The 15,748-nt window shown below is 33.8% G+C and overlaps 1 protein-coding gene across 2 annotated transcripts; it reads left to right on the top strand.

Annotated features, from left to right (window-relative positions):
• Nucleotides 1-2,680: 2,680 nt before the first annotated feature.
• Nucleotides 2,681-15,463, top strand: LOC132299269 (serine/threonine-protein phosphatase PP2A-2 catalytic subunit). 2 transcript variants are annotated; one of them, XM_059795786.1, is made up of 11 exons: nt 2,681-2,954; nt 4,625-4,681; nt 6,468-6,551; nt 9,990-10,061; nt 10,966-11,037; nt 11,255-11,295; nt 12,480-12,546; nt 13,837-14,028; nt 14,108-14,197; nt 14,294-14,401; nt 14,916-15,463. In XM_059795786.1, exons 1-11 carry the CDS (start codon nt 2,865-2,867, stop codon nt 14,979-14,981), a joined length of 939 nt encoding a protein of 312 aa, XP_059651769.1. In that variant the 5' UTR covers nt 2,681-2,864; the 3' UTR covers nt 14,982-15,463. The 2 variants fall into 2 exon arrangements, with proteins under 2 accessions (XP_059651769.1, XP_059651770.1); XM_059795787.1 differs by having other exon boundaries at nt 2,872-2,954; nt 6,468-6,675.
• The last annotated feature ends 285 nt before the right edge of the window (nt 15,464-15,748 follow it).

Here is a 15,748-nt window from a genome sequence, read left to right as displayed (position 1 = left end):
TCATTAAATTTGTAACTTCTTATTAAATTATTTTTATTATCTTTTCTTTTATCAAAATATTAATTATACCGTATATCTTAATTATATTATTACTATCAATTTATAATATAAATAAATAAAAATATTTGTAAATACAATTTTATAAAATGATTAATTTATTTTTAAAACTTTACTATTTGTAATAAAACTTATTCGACTCACTTCAAACTTTTTTACCATAAAAGTACCTTCTTTTTCATACAATAAATTCATAAAAATTTAATAAATTACTTAAATAAAAAATACTCTTTTTAATGCAATGTATTCATGAAAAATTAATAAATTACTTAAATTGTTTTTAAAAATTTTACTTAATTTTTTTATTTAAACAATTAATTTAAAAAATCAAAGGTAAATTTTATGCAAATTTAATGGAAAATATGTCATCAAATTACTATGAATTATTTTTCATAATTTATTTCAATAGGAAAAACAAATGAAGTGTAATTCAATAAGAAATGACATTATAATCCTTTAATAAAATATAATCAAGCCATTAGAGTGTTTTGTAATTAAATGTGAAAGTTCAGGAGATAATAGATATTGGAGAATTGACCTTTTTATTGAGATTCATGTCTGGAATCTTACTTGCTGCATGCCAATGGGAGAAGAATTATTCCAAAAAAAAAAAAAAAAAACTCAAAAAGATGCTTAAAAGTTATACCTAGCTGCCCAAATTCTTCACTGAATATATGTTCATTATATTTCATCTCATCACTAGGAGTTAAAGATCAAAAGAGGAAAAGTAGTTCGCGCAAGTGGCGACACAAGCGGACTAAAACTATGAATAAATAAAGAAAAACTTAAAAAAAAAAAAAAATTAAATCTAAAAGAATCATGGTATATAATAGGAAAGAATGAAAAAAAAGGAATTCATGTTTCAACTAATTTATATGGAATAAAGACAAGAATGATGATAAATAATTAGGAACTAAAAATTATATTTCGTGCAATCAATTCCAAGGTAATAAACTAGTGAACCATCATTCCCGTATAAAATATTACATGTCTTACAGATTTTTTTTTCGATCATATTGGATTCTGAGAAAAACAAATGGCAAATCACTTTCATGAAAAAATAGTACCCAAAAATGAAGAAAATACGTATCGATCATCTTATACGGGCAGTTAAATCCCAGAAGGGCCAGTACCATTGCATGACATACTAACACAAGTACACACTACAAGGCTGCACAATATGAACTTCTGCTATGTTACAAACCTCAATGAACTTATGTTCTGACTATAGTTCATTCAATAACAATGGAAGGGCAAATCTACATACCAGAGCAATCCAATCTCAAAAATGTGTCTTGCCTCTCTAGTGTACAATGTGCGGAATGAGCGTAAGCAGAATTTTCAAGAAGAAATGCTTATATGCAAACTCAGTCCTTCGTCTCTCACTTTGGACTCTGTAAGATCAAAACTCATCGTATCAACAATTCCTCCCACAATGAACTCTCGAAGAACTGCAAATGAATGGGAACTGCCTGAAGCAATCTTCCGTCCCCTCCCCTCCGTCCCCCACCAGAGCCGCCGGATCAATCATCAAGATGATGAAGGTTGGAGGAATTGGTCTACTTGATCAAGATTTGTTTTCCCTGGATTGGTCCAACTGGGCCTCCTCTATTTGGGCCTCATGGATTATTATTATTATTATTATTAGTTGAATGGCCTCATGTATTATTGTTTTCCCTTCGGCTAACTGAATGTGTTGGCCCTTTACATTTTTGTCCAAATATATATAAACTGAAATTTACCTTTCAAAAAAAAATAATGATAATAATAATAACAACTGCTCTTCTCAATTTTGTATTTAATTTCAAGTTGCCAATATTGATATGAATAATTCATAAATTGATTTTAGGAATCTTTCATTTTTTTTTTTTTTTTAATATTAGGATAAATTGAACAAATTCATTTAAAGGAGGATTACAACGGTATACCAATTTTTCATCTACTTTTTTTAAAGTCGATATTTCCGGATCAAAGTTTGATTTGATTACTCATGATTCATTGTTTGATTTGAAAGGAGGGGAGAATCATTGAGCACATGTGATTTAATTTTCTTTCCTTCTTACAAGTTTTGTTTGTTTTTTTTTTTTCTGTTTTTTTTTTTATTTAAGAAAATTGAAAAATAAAATTATTATTTCATATATATATAAAACTACTAATGCTAATTTAATTGGTCACATGCGGCCCTATATGCTTCTATTGTTCGGATTTTCATGCAGTCGGAGTATATGTTTATGATAAGGTATGACGACATTGTATCTTTTAATATTTTTTATGATAATATAAAATTTTAAATAAAAAGTTGATATAATTCATTATTGTGGGTGGTATATATGATTTTCACTTGAGATTTTATCTAAAATTATTATAAACATATATATTTTTTATTTTTTATTTTTTATTTAGTTATGTGATAGATATTTATGACTATATTTATTTATAAAAATAGAAATGATATGATTCTCACTGAGTCTATCATTTTTTATTTATTTTTTTATTTAAATTCTGGAAGGAATGGGGGCGGGCAGAGCGGGTTTGTAATATGGATAACTTGACCCGAACCCGCCCGTTGACATCAAATTCTTTTTCGAATGATTACGGGGTTCTCTCTTTTATACACCACCTATATGCTAGCTCTCTCTCCTTCTCTCTCTCTCTCTGCGGGTCACTGTAGTCACAATCTAGGGTTAGGGTTACCATGGTTGCATTCAACACAATTTCCTTTTGTTGATTCATTTGAATAGCATTGTTGTACTGAACATTCGAACTCCGATTTTCATCGAAAGAAATTTGAGTATATCGAGAAGAAAATGAGTGTGGATCTGGCTTCGAATTCACATGGCAACCTCGATGAGCAGATTTCACAGCTCATGCAGTGCAAGCCCTTGTCCGAACCTGAGGTTTTTCTCTATATATATCTATCTACTTTTTTCGTCCCCATTTCTGGTTTCATATGCAGTTTCATTTGATTGTTTTTATGCAATAAATCTTAATTCTTTTATGAGTGTTTTATCTTTATTTTTAGTTGAGAGGATTTTTCTGCTGTTATTTTGGAGTTGAACCCTAAGCGATCTCATTGATTTTGCCAAGATTTGCTTATGTGACTCCCTATCTAGAATTTAATTTTTTAATTTCTTGAATGTACTAGTAATGATGAGAATTCCGTATCTGTTAGGGCTAGCTGGAAATCAAACTTTTGATCTTTAATTTATACTTCTGAAGTTTGTGATGAAGGTCTAATACATGGTGTGAAATTTTAAATGGGCATGAAGTATTGATAATTGGGGTACTATTCACAGTTCAGTTTATATTTTAGCATGGATCCTGTAGACCAATGTTTCTTATGCTTATTTTAAATGCGTTTGGATCAATAGACAAGTAAATCATTTCCCCTGTCTCTCTCTGTGTCTATGGAAAAACCTCTTTTTAGAAGGTTCTTTGATCTTGCTTCTTCACATTTGTCACTGAACTACTGAAGGATGTAGTTCAAGACTGGGATGGAAAAAAGTAATAATTGAAGGGTGAGAAAATATAGAAAGCAATTTTACTAGTCTTTTTGGGGCATGGAGAAATATGTAGATTTTGTACTGGAGTCTAAAGGAATTTTTTATATGAAAGAAGAGGTCTATAATGATGGGTTTTTTTGTATTGTTTGTGTGTTGTCTTTTTGGTGTTCCCTGTGGCAATTCAAGAGTTTATGTTGCTGATATTATAGAGTTATGAGTTTTGTTTTGTACAGAGTAATTTTTGCGGCTTTGTATTATTTGATTTGATCTTATCTTTTATCTTCAGCTTTTCCTCCTTTATGTACATAGAGGCCATTACTAATTGTAGTTTCCTCTTAATTGTTGCACAACATGACTACCCTCAAACTCGAATATGAAATTCATGCTTAATAGGCTAAGTTTTTTTTGCTCCTTTTGTATATCTTATAATATACATTTACGTTATTCTCAAAATAAAATCATAGTGACAAGGGGCAAAACTGGGCATTGTTTTATTTTATATATGATTTCTTCATTATTGGGATTTACCAATATTTTTTAGTAGATGGATTTTTGGATATATATAAGAGTATTTTGGACTAATATATATATGTCTTTGAAATTTAATAAAAATTAGAATGACTGACATTAATTTGTTTGTATGTTTATAATTATTAATTATAAAGGTTTAAAGTAATTTAGGTGAAGTAGTGTGACAGGAATCGCTTTGAATTTGTTTTAATAGAAATTAGATTGAGTTTGATATTTTGATTGACAAGTTTGAGTTTATTGTATCGATTACTCCAACCAAAAGCTCAAAATCTGAGTTGCCTCATAACGTAAGTAACACAGTGCCAAAAAAAATGAAGAAAATATCATCCAAGATTTTAGCTTCTGGTTGGACTAACTAATACAATAAAATATAAATTGTTGAGATTCTTGAGATTATTTTGGTTGATTGTAACTGGAAGGTGTTCTAGAAAAGATTTGTTGTATTTGTTGTGTGTCATGTTTCTTCTAACATATGTTTTCCCTTGCCGCTAAAAGCATAAGTTTTAACAGCCTCCATCTTTCGGTGGATGTAGGTTAGGACGTTATGTGAGAAGGCTAAAGAGATTCTTATGGAAGAGAGTAACGTTCAGGTATAAACCATACTTTTTCTCCTTCTTTCCTTTTTGGTATCATTACTTTTACTTTTTCTATCATAATGTATCTTGGTAATGGATTTTTTTATCCAATATTTCTTCAAGCGTATCTCGTATATTGTAAATTTTAATATCCTTTCTGTGTGTTACTGTTGAACTTAATTTTCCATCCATCGCTGATAGCTGTATCTTCCTAAGCCTTGTGGTGGCTAGCTAAGTTTTGATAGATGTATCTTCCGAATCATTGTGGTGGCTAGCTAAGCTTTGATAACTGTATCTTCTTAAGCCTTGTGGTGGCTAGCTAAGCTTTAATAGCTATATCTTCTGAAGTCTTGTGGTGGCTAGCTAAGTTCTTGTATCCTTTCATTGTTGAAACTATTAGGAATTCCATAATGATTTAATCTTTTGTGTCTCTATGATGGACATTATTTTGTTGCGGTTGTATTTTGTAGTCCTTCCCATCAATGTAGTGGGGATTGATAAGTATTATGATTTTTTTAGGAAATGAGCCACATAACTCTGTGCAAGGATATCTGGAATTATGATCCTATTACGTTTTTGGGGTATTTTCTTGCTGGTGACACAAGATTGAAGAGGGAAATTCTTTCCCCTATCCTTTGTACTCACTTTTTGTGCGAGCATTAATAGACTGTGAAGAGGATTAAATAAAAGGGTGTTGGAAAGATATGACAGATATAGTCTTCTGGAATCTGGTTCCGGTTGTATATTTTTGTGCCTCTTTTTTCCAACTGAAAATAACATGTCCAACTATCCCTAGGCAGTGAAAATAACTTTAGAATGTGTGCATAGGCAGTGGTTGTTATTGTAGGTGTTTTATGTATCTTAATCATGTAGCTTTTTTTTTTGAATTGGAAGAAGAGTTGGAAAAAACAATAGTGTTTTCCATTGTCCCCAAAGCAAGATTTTATTTTCCTTCCTTTTGTTGTTTTCTTTTGTGGTATAAAGGGATGATTTCATTGGTCACTGTATCGGGTTTCCTTAATAGCATGCAAGAGGCACATAGAATGTCAATTTGGAATTCCTCCTAAATGTCCTTGAAAGAATGGGATCTTTTGTGTAGTGGAGAAATTGGATGGAGTGACTCATTGTGATTGCTGTAGTCTTAGTGTTTATTAATATCACTGTTAAAATGTGGTGCGGTAGGATTACGTTTAAATAGATCAATTAAGGTGAAAATAGAGTTCAGTTTGAATTAGAAGTAACAACATATTTTAAAGTTCTATGCCGGACACCATTTAGTAAGAAGGAAGAGCGGGAATTTACATTGCTTTCCTCTTACTTTTCAATTCTTTACCACATGAAGCATGAATAGGCATGCAATCTTTTTATTTTGTTGAATGCTTACATTACTGCTTTATTTAATCATGGAAATGGTTTTAGTGCGTCTTGCATATGGCTCCCCATTGCGGAGCGTTCATATTTTTGACATGAATTTTTTTGGACACTTGTGAAAGAAGAATCGGTAAGCTCAAATATGAATAAACCTTGTGTTTTGCATAATGAGTATATGGAAAGATGTCATTGTTTCACACTATTTATAACATGCTGTTAGTGAAGCGTATGCTTTGAGGAAGCTCTGTGGTAAAGTTTTAGTATTTTCTCACGCACTTGAATTGTTTTGTGTTTGCCAGTCTATATTTCTATTGTGTTGTACATACCCTCCTCCCTTTTCTACTGTTCTTGTTCACCATATTTAGGCTACTTTTGTGTCTGATTGCTTATTTGATTTTTTTTTTTTTCCCTTTCGTTTTATTCTATGCAGCCTGTAAAAAGCCCAGTGACCATTTGTGGTGACATTCATGGGCAGTTTCACGATCTTGCTGAACTTTTTCGCATTGGAGGGAAGGTATTTGTTTTTTGCTATAACATTTTTATCCTCATTTTTTGTGCTTGAGCTAGGGGGAGTAAATTCTGAGACCGGCCAAGGAAATGGGATTAAGGATGCAAGTGGTCTTATGAAATCACTGCAGGTTGAAATGCTATTAGCGATACATTTATGTTTAATATACCATATTTGTTGCAAAAGGTCCCTTATGTCATTCAAACCATTTATATATTATTAATAGTTTGGAAAAAAATCTGCTATAGCATCATACTTATTTTTCTTTTCAGGATGTTAGTATTGGAATTTTTAAATACTTGTTCCTGAGAAAATGGGTTAATAGCACATAAAAATGACTTATATAGTTATATACAGCCTGGTTTGTCTTTTACTAATTATTATTTTTAGGATTCAAATATTGTACGTTTTTTTGGGAAATACCATATTATGCCAGTGAGCTACCTTTTTGTGCATGTAATATATATTGCACCCTCACCTTGAATATTTAATCATATAATGGAGTTAAAATGATCTGTCTTTATATTGACAAGTTTATGTGAACTACAATGCTCGATATCTTTTAAAAGGAAGAACTACGTGAAAGGCCACTCCAAAAAAACCTTTTTTTTTTTTTTGATAAGTAAGATTTTATTGAAAATGCTCAAAAGGGGAAGGGAACCCAAACAAACACAAGGGCAAAGAGGCCAAAAAAACAATAATCTCCTCAATAGATCTAAAATCCCTCCCTGAAACCCAACAAAAAAGAGTGGAAATGATAGAGAACTTAAGCATAGAAAAAGGTTTCTCTTTTCCCTCAAAGTATCTCCGATTTCTCTTGAGCCAAATGCACCACCAAATACAAAGAGGCGTAGCCCTCCAGGCATCTTGCATGATAGCCCCAACAGAGACTCCTCTCCAAGACTCGATCAAACCTCTGGAGGAACAAGGCATAACCCAATAGACACCAAATAAACCAAGCATCAAATCCCAACAGTCTCTGGCTAAGCTGCAATGCAAAAGTAGGTGATCAACTGTCTCCTCATCGCACAAGCACATATAATATCGATTGATCACCACCTGGTTCCTCCTCCTCAAATTATCCTGGGTTAAAATTTTACCCAGGACGGAAGTCCAAGCAAAGAAGGCTACCTTAAGGAGAGCCTTAGAACGCCAAAGAGACTTCCAGGGGAAAGGGCCTCCGGTGCCGACCGAAAGACACCTAAAAAAGGACCTAACCTCGAAACGGCCCTGAGAGTTAGGAACCCAAAACCAACAATCTGATTCCCCACCAGTGATCACTTGGCGATACAGAATCTCCTAGCCCTGAAAATGCCTCCTAAACTGAACATGCCAAGTCAGTCTCCCGTTATCAAGGTGATAACAGTCAACCACCATGGCTTGTCTGTGAGAAGCAATCCTATAAAGCCGTGGAAAAGCGAGGGCAAGGGGAGTCTCCCCACACCAAAGATCCACCCAAAATCTCTGATCCTCCTGCCATCCTTAATCTGAAAACAAACATGCTTGCAGAAAACATCCCACCCCCTCCGAATGAAAGACCAAACCCCCACCCCCTTTGGACCACGCACCTCAGAGAGCACCAGCCACCACTGCTCCCCCCAAACTTGCTCGCGATAACTCTCCTCCAAAGCCAATGCCTTTCAATCCCAAACCTCCAAAACCATTGAAGGGCTATTACAACTTGCTTAATGGGTAAAAACTAAAAAGTAATTGAAGTGATCAGGTTGCACCTTAAAGTACATTAGAAATGACATTTTAAAAAGGTACACTGTATTTATAAAATTCCATCTCAATATTATAACTAATTTTTTAAAAATAAAAATTAAAGACTGTGCCAGAATTATAAAAAATGAAATGGAAGGGAGGTAAAAAAGAAAACACAGCATTTTTGTGGATCCATTTCCATTCTCATATATACTAGAACTTGACAAGTCTGTGTACCTTCCTCTGGTATTCGGAATACGAAGAGCTCAAAAGATGATACTTCATCGTGAACAAGGATGACCTTACGTAGCACATGTACAGAGAACTTGTGCTAATGGTGTCGTAGCAATTCGTATCCTTCTATGCATGTCTTACGTGTTTTACTCTGATTATGAATCTTAAGTTTTATGACGGAGTTAATAAAGAGTGCTCTTTACATCAACAGTTTATTCAACTGCCATGCTTGATCTCTTTGAAAAAGGAAGATTTCCATGACAGGCCATTATTAAGAATAGTTACATACCATTTTTCTTGTTACATGGTTAACAAGTAGTTGGAACGATCAGGTTGCACCAGTAAATACATTAATAACATTTTAAAAAGCAAATAATCTGTTTAAAATTTTGGTTGAGAAGTGAAATTTATTGAAAAGTAGTTTAAAACAAACACAACATATGATATATTTTTATGGATATATTCTCATATTTTACAAACATCACAAAAGAATGATTTACTTGCATCTCTCTCCCAGGCACTAAATACGGAGAGCTCAAAAGAAAGATACTTTTGCAAATAGACCTCCTCCCCTCAAAAGGACAGCTATCCTTTTCTTCCAAATGCATCACAATAGACGAGGCAGAATCATCCGCCACATATTTAGAATTCATTCCATTGAAAAAGTTTCTGCATTTTATCTTGATATTCAATACACCACCACCAACAACAACCAAGCCTTTTCCCAATTACTTGGGGTGGGCTACAGGAATCCTATGTTTCCATTTTGCTCTATTTAAGGCCATAGCCTCAATCAATCTACATGCTATCATATCTGTCTTTACTAACTCTTCCCACATTAACTTGGTATTCTTCTTCCCCTAGCATTACTGTCAATGTGGACTATGTCATTTTTCCTAACCGGCATACTTAAAGGTTTTCTTTGCACATTTCAAACCATCTTTACCTATTTTTTCTGGTTTTATCTCCAATTGGTGCTACTTCAACCATCTCCCGAATGTGATCATTTCTAGTTCTTTCGCATTTCTGCCCCTTATCTTTGTATTCAATGCAATAAAATTTATCTTGATATTACATCTTAAAAATAGCCTGATTGTATTCGTGTGATATAAATATTAGAATATCAGACACTTAATTTCTCATGTATTGATTGCTTATCATGGGTTTCGTTCCCAGTCACTTGATGCTTTTGCTTATATGTTATATTGTTCACTTCATATTCTAAATCAAAATGTCTCTTATGGTACATAATACAATAGAATTCAAAATACAGACGATGTTGAGTTTGGTTTGCGATTGGATGCATTATTTGGTAACTATGCATGTGCACTGATAGAGTTATTATTTAGGGATTCGATTAGAAAAATTCCCAGCTGCTACTGTGTTGTAATCTGGAGTTGCCTACCCCCATCTCGTTATACATTCACCATTACTATTATTCTTATTTTTCTTACAAATTATTTTATTCAGGGATCTAACCTATGGTTGTGCATTTCTTATTGACAGTGCCCAGATACAAATTACTTGTTTATGGGAGATTATGTTGACCGTGGGTATTATTCAGTCGAGACTGTCTCAGTAAGTAACAGTCGGACCATTGGTCCTTTTAACACTGTGCGAATATTTTTTTTCTTCTATTTATTTTTTATTTTTTAAAAGAAAGAAACTTCTATTAGAGAACTGTGAGTTGGTATAAATTCACTCTTCTGGGAACCATTCACTAGTGATCATGTATGCATTTGTTCAGCTTGATGCAATAGCAATTTTCTTTTATTTTTCTTTTATTCCCTTTTTAATGCAGGAGTAGCAATTTGAATAGTTCAATAATGCCAATTGCCTGCTACTAGTTTAAAACTGTTTTTATCACCACAATGTTGGATGAATTTCATGATGTTATACGGCATCTATCCCAATGGTATAACCTCTCCATCCTCAGAGGAGGGCAGGTCGACCCCAGGAGGCCGCGAGTGGGCGGAAAGTGTGTTAGTACTTACCTGATAAAAAAGAAAGAAAAGAAAAAGATGGAAAGAAAAGGGGGAAAAAAAAAAAAAAAAAAGGGCCCAGCATTAAAACAAAGTGTATATGGTTCTAATGATGAAATCACAAGAAGGGAAACATGCTATAATATCTGATTTAAATATGCACGGCATGGATTATCAGTGTTTCAGTTGATGTGTCAAATATCATTCACTGTAAACAATATTCTCTCAAATTTTTAATTCGCTAAAATTTTCTTGATATATATATATGTATATGCATAATATGCTATTCTGAGTTCTAATATGTGCTCTTAATGTCTTTTAGACGTACATAGAAAGCTTTTTACATTTGCATTTTCTGTTCAACACTTTGCTGTAACATGTTCATTGTTATTTTATTTATGGCATTTGCCATTATAATTTGTCATGTACTGTAAGTTGTAAAATGGTATTGATTTACATAGTGACAATTAGGGTAATACCATTTTGCTCTCTTTTTTCAGCTTCTGGTGGCTCTGAAAGTGCGCTATCCTCAACGGATAACAATTCTTAGAGGGAATCATGAAAGTCGACAGGTGTACTCTTGCTTCTCTCCCTCCTTGGGCTCTGTCAAAATTCAAATCTGAATGATCATGATGTTCATTTTCTTGTTTACTGATATTATCAGTTTTGTTAGGGGGCCAACTTTCTAGATATTGACATGTTACCCTTTTTTTTTTTTTTTTTTGGGGGGGACTTGGCTAGAATATTTGTAATTCAAGCTGAATATTACTTTTTTGTACTTGTGTGCAGATAACTCAAGTTTATGGGTTTTATGATGAATGCCTACGGAAGTGAGTTCCTTACACCTTGTATGTTAAGTCCCAACCAAATTAAGCTGCAGCAGGATTCATTGCCTAAACTTTTGCAGACAATTTTACTGACGTCTCCTTTTTCGCCTCTTCAAATAGGACAATATATTATTATATACTGATAAAATGTACGTCATGGGAAGAAAGAGAAAAATCATTCACTCAGAACCCCTATTCCTAGTAAAGACAAGTAACTTTACTCCCTCATTCTAAAAGCTTTACCATGGCACTGTTTAATTACCTCCTGGTGGAAAGGCCTCGTCCATTGCCTTACATTTCTACTGAGAACATCTTCCCTTTATGGTGATTATTAATTTATTACATGAATGGGCCATACATAGAACTCATCAATTGAGTTGATGTTGGTCCATTTTTTTGGATGTCAAGTTACTTGCCTTTAATTATATATCAGTAACAGATGGCTGAAAAAAGAAAATCACTTTAGTGAGAACTGATGATTAATTAAAATCTTCCAGTTGAAGAGTGTTCATCTCAGCCAAAGAAAGAAATATTTAATTAAGGATGTACCAGTAAAGCTGTTCCCTCGAGAAATCATGGACTCTTCACAACCAATCCACTAATGTGGGAAATTCTAATACTGCAAATATTTGGTGGTGGGTCTTAGAATGCTCTATTGTAATTCTTCTGTGTACTTGCTCCATCCAAAACTAAAATGAATTTTCATCATGTGCTGGCTTTCACTTGCAATTTCCCTGGATATCCAATAAAATTTCACTACATCACACTTATGAATTTCTTAGGTGTAAATTTCCCCAAGCATGGATAACCTTTGAGTAGGTTTCATGAACCAGTGGCTGAATCTGCAAAACCTTTTATCTTGAATATATACAATGGAACTAGAAACATGTTTTGTCTAGCTGATTAAAAATGGTTGGGACAATATCACACATCCAAAAAAGTAGTAGTCTGGGTAATGTTACATCTTGTTGAATTATGGTTCAACAATGTTCCTAGTCGTATTTAGCTCATTTTCTAAATATCACTTGGTGTCACAGGTATTTTATGTAATTGTAGACTTGTAGTGTCATGGTCTTTCTTTTTTTCAATACATATTTTGGGTCTGTTGTGGTTAGTTAGGTGGAGTTGTGCAGAATCCTCTTTCTCTTTACATCATCAGATTCTTAATTTGTACCATTTTGTTACAGGTATGGCAATGCTAATGTTTGGAAGATATTTACGGATCTATTTGATTATTTCCCATTGACTGCCTTGGTTAGTAGCATTTTAACTTGACTTTCTCCCAAGTTATTAATTGATTGATTGAGGCTTTCATTTTTGTTTTTCAATCAGTAAAAACATAGTTTAAACTTTGTTACATTCATCAGCATATAGAATTTTTAGTCATACTTCTTTTTTATGTTATTCATGTTGCTTTGTTTACATGGCTTTTAGAAGTTTTGGAACCGTAGTTTATATATTCATCTGTCATCTTGTAAACATTGTAATGCTGCAATTCTGTTGTTGATGCTAAATTATAGTACGTATTCTGTAGTAATGGGTATTTGTTTGTGATGCTGGTCAAGGTTGTTTGGATAAGAATTCTTTGTCAGATCTATGGGGGCTTCCATTGAGTTGTGATGCTGATTGAGGTTATTAGGATTGGAACCAATCAATTTTGGGTTTTCTGCATTTCAGAAGCCGAAATTATCTTCAATAATAAAACAATTTAAAAGCTCCAATTCTCGACCAAGACAGGTTGTAAATTGTTCTATTACTGAAGCTAATTTCGGCTTTTTAAATGCAGAAAACCCAAAACAAATTCAATGTAGTCTTCCAGTCCTAATAACCTCAATTGGCATCACAACTCAATGGAAGCCCCCATAGATCTGACGAAGCATTCTGATCCAAACAACCTTAACCAGCATCACAAACAAATACCCATAACTATAGAATACTTGCTATAATTTAGTATCAATAAAATAGAATTGCAACTTATCAAAAAAAATAGAATTGCAGCATTACAATGTTTACAAAATGACAGATGAATATAGAGTACGGTTCCAAAACTTCTAAAGCCATGTATATAAAGCAAGATGAATAACATAAAACAAAAGTATGACTAAAAATTCTATAAGTAATATGGTGTAAGGCAGTGTCAATATCTGAAATTTGAAATTGTGTCCGATGCAGTAACCATAGAACAGCTTGAACTGTGCCTGGATGCCTTGTACTGCTCTTCCTAAGAACTTGAAGGACAACCCCCCCCCCCCCCCCCCCCCCCCCCCCCCCCCCCCCCCCCCGGATTAGAAATTTCAAATAAATGCATTTATTTACAGACAAAAAGGATAGTGAAAGGAACATTGTTTTGCCACATGTATATATAAGCATTTCCATGATGGAAAAAAAATTATTTAGTAATTTCTTTCATAGATATTACTCAAACAGTTCGATTTGCCAAATCAAGTTTTTGGTTTATGTTTATTATAGGTTATAGCCCAACCTTTGTTTATGTCCAGTGTTTTTGAACTGCTATTAATTTTTATTATTCTTGTCAAATCTTAGGTCGAGTCAGAAATATTTTGTCTGCATGGTGGATTGTCCCCATCCATTGAGACACTTGATAATATACGGAATTTTGATCGTGTTCAAGAAGTTCCACATGAAGGCCCTATGTGTGATCTTTTATGGTCTGACCCAGATGACCGTTGTGGTTGGGGCATCTCTCCGCGTGGTGCTGGATATACTTTTGGCCAAGTACTGTTTTCATGATCATACTTTAATCTGTTTTTTCTCTCTTAATTATTTCTTCTGACTCGTGTAATAACTTCTTCAGGACATATCTGAGCAATTCAATCATACCAACAACCTAAAGCTGATTGCTCGAGCTCATCAGTTGGTTATGGAGGGATTTAACTGGGGACATGTAATTATTTTATACTTTCAACTATGAAGGCCACTGCTGATTATAATTTGTTTGGAATGTTTGGTTTTGCTTAAACAACTTTTATGCTCGTGACAGGATCAAAAGGTCGTCACCATTTTTAGTGCACCTAATTATTGTTATCGATGTGGTAACATGGCATCTATTTTGGAAGTTGATGACTGTAAAGGGCACACATTTATCCAGGTCTCTCTCTCTCTCTCTCTCTCACACACACACACACACACACACACGCACACAAAAACACACACACACACACCCGCGCGCCCGTGCGTGCGCGCACACTCACAGAGCATGTGAATGTGTCCATGAACATGCCCCATATGCACACCAAACAATGAAAAATATATAAGATTTTGAAATGGCCTTAGTGGCACCTGGTGGCCTTTTTTTTTTTTAAATTTATATATATATATATGACGTGCCACCTGGGCTTTCCATCCAAGCATATCTGATTTTCTGATCTTTTTTTACAACTTCAAATTATGTGAATTGTCAAAAATCACTCTGAACATCAGAATGGCAAATATGCTTATCAATATTCCCCATCCTCCAAAGTCCATTTGATACATAGGTGCTACTTTCCCAAATCTTGGCATCATGAATTATCAAATGCTAAATGTAATCCATGATATGACTTCAGTTGTGCATGTTAAGAGTAAATAGTAGTTTAAATTGTGTAATGATTTGATGGTTGCAGTTTGAGCCAGCTCCAAGGAGAGGAGAACCTGATGTTACCCGAAGAACGCCGGATTATTTCTTATAATTCAGTTGCTCGAGTTACTGATCTGTTGCGGCTGCATGCTGGTTGGGATAAGGTGGTTGCAGGTCCTTACTGTGATTGATTTTAAGATGATCAAACTCAAGCTACTATACCCTTGTTAGTGGTTGTAGGAGGGCCAAATGGCATGTAAAGTGGGCAGATAGGGGCTCCTTCGATTAAATTATGTTCTAACCCTAGTTTCGTCAGATCAAGCAGCAGACTGGCGATGCTATAATGTAACATTTCATGCATGTTCCCCTTTTTTATTTTTATTTTTCTTTTTTCTTTTTATTTTAATATTTTTCGGTCTATTTTTCTCTGGTTTTATATTTGCTGTTTTGTTCTTGGGTTGGTGGGGGAGATGGGGTATTTGTAGAAGTGAGAGGAGATTCAATGTCAATGAGTTGTGTTAAGTTTTTTCCTCCATTTTTTGTTAAATGGATTAAATTGTTATGCATAGCTAATGAACTTTTATTTGCCCTCTACATTTAGTTGTTCTTTAGTGATTAATTACTCTACTCTCCTTTTTCCTTTGAATTGTGTTGGATTGGTTATTGTGTCAAACATTAATCTGCCGAGATTGCTATTGTTAAATTTGTAATGCTCTCGCTTATAATAAGCAATAAAAATCGTGATGACGGTATTTTAAGTACTAGCATTTTGGAGGGAATTAAAGAACTTGGTCTCCTAAATTAGTGGCTCATTTCGGTTCATTTCAAAGCAATGTCAACATTCTTACTTGATCTATTTTTGCACGGATATTTCATGTT

This window comes from Cornus florida, unplaced genomic scaffold (genome assembly GCF_030987335.1).
Source record: "Cornus florida cultivar Cherokee Brave unplaced genomic scaffold, ASM3098733v1 CherokeeBrave_3.0.0_Hap2_Chr03, whole genome shotgun sequence".
In the NCBI taxonomy this organism is placed as follows: domain Eukaryota; kingdom Viridiplantae; phylum Streptophyta; class Magnoliopsida; order Cornales; family Cornaceae; genus Cornus; species Cornus florida.
This window is presented reverse-complemented; position numbering and strand designations above follow the sequence as displayed.

Excerpts from the sequence above, each read along its gene's own strand:
- LOC132299269 (XM_059795786.1), top strand. The coding sequence starts at position 2,865 with ATGAGTGTGGATCTGGCTTCGAATTCACATGGCAACCTCGATGAGCAG. Across the intron at positions 10,062-10,965 it reads ATTCAGTCGAGACTGTCTCA|CTTCTGGTGGCTCTGAAAGT; the intron begins GTAAGTAACAGT and ends CTCTTTTTTCAG. Across the intron at positions 11,296-12,479 it reads TATGATGAATGCCTACGGAA|GTATGGCAATGCTAATGTTT; the intron begins GTGAGTTCCTTA and ends ATTTTGTTACAG.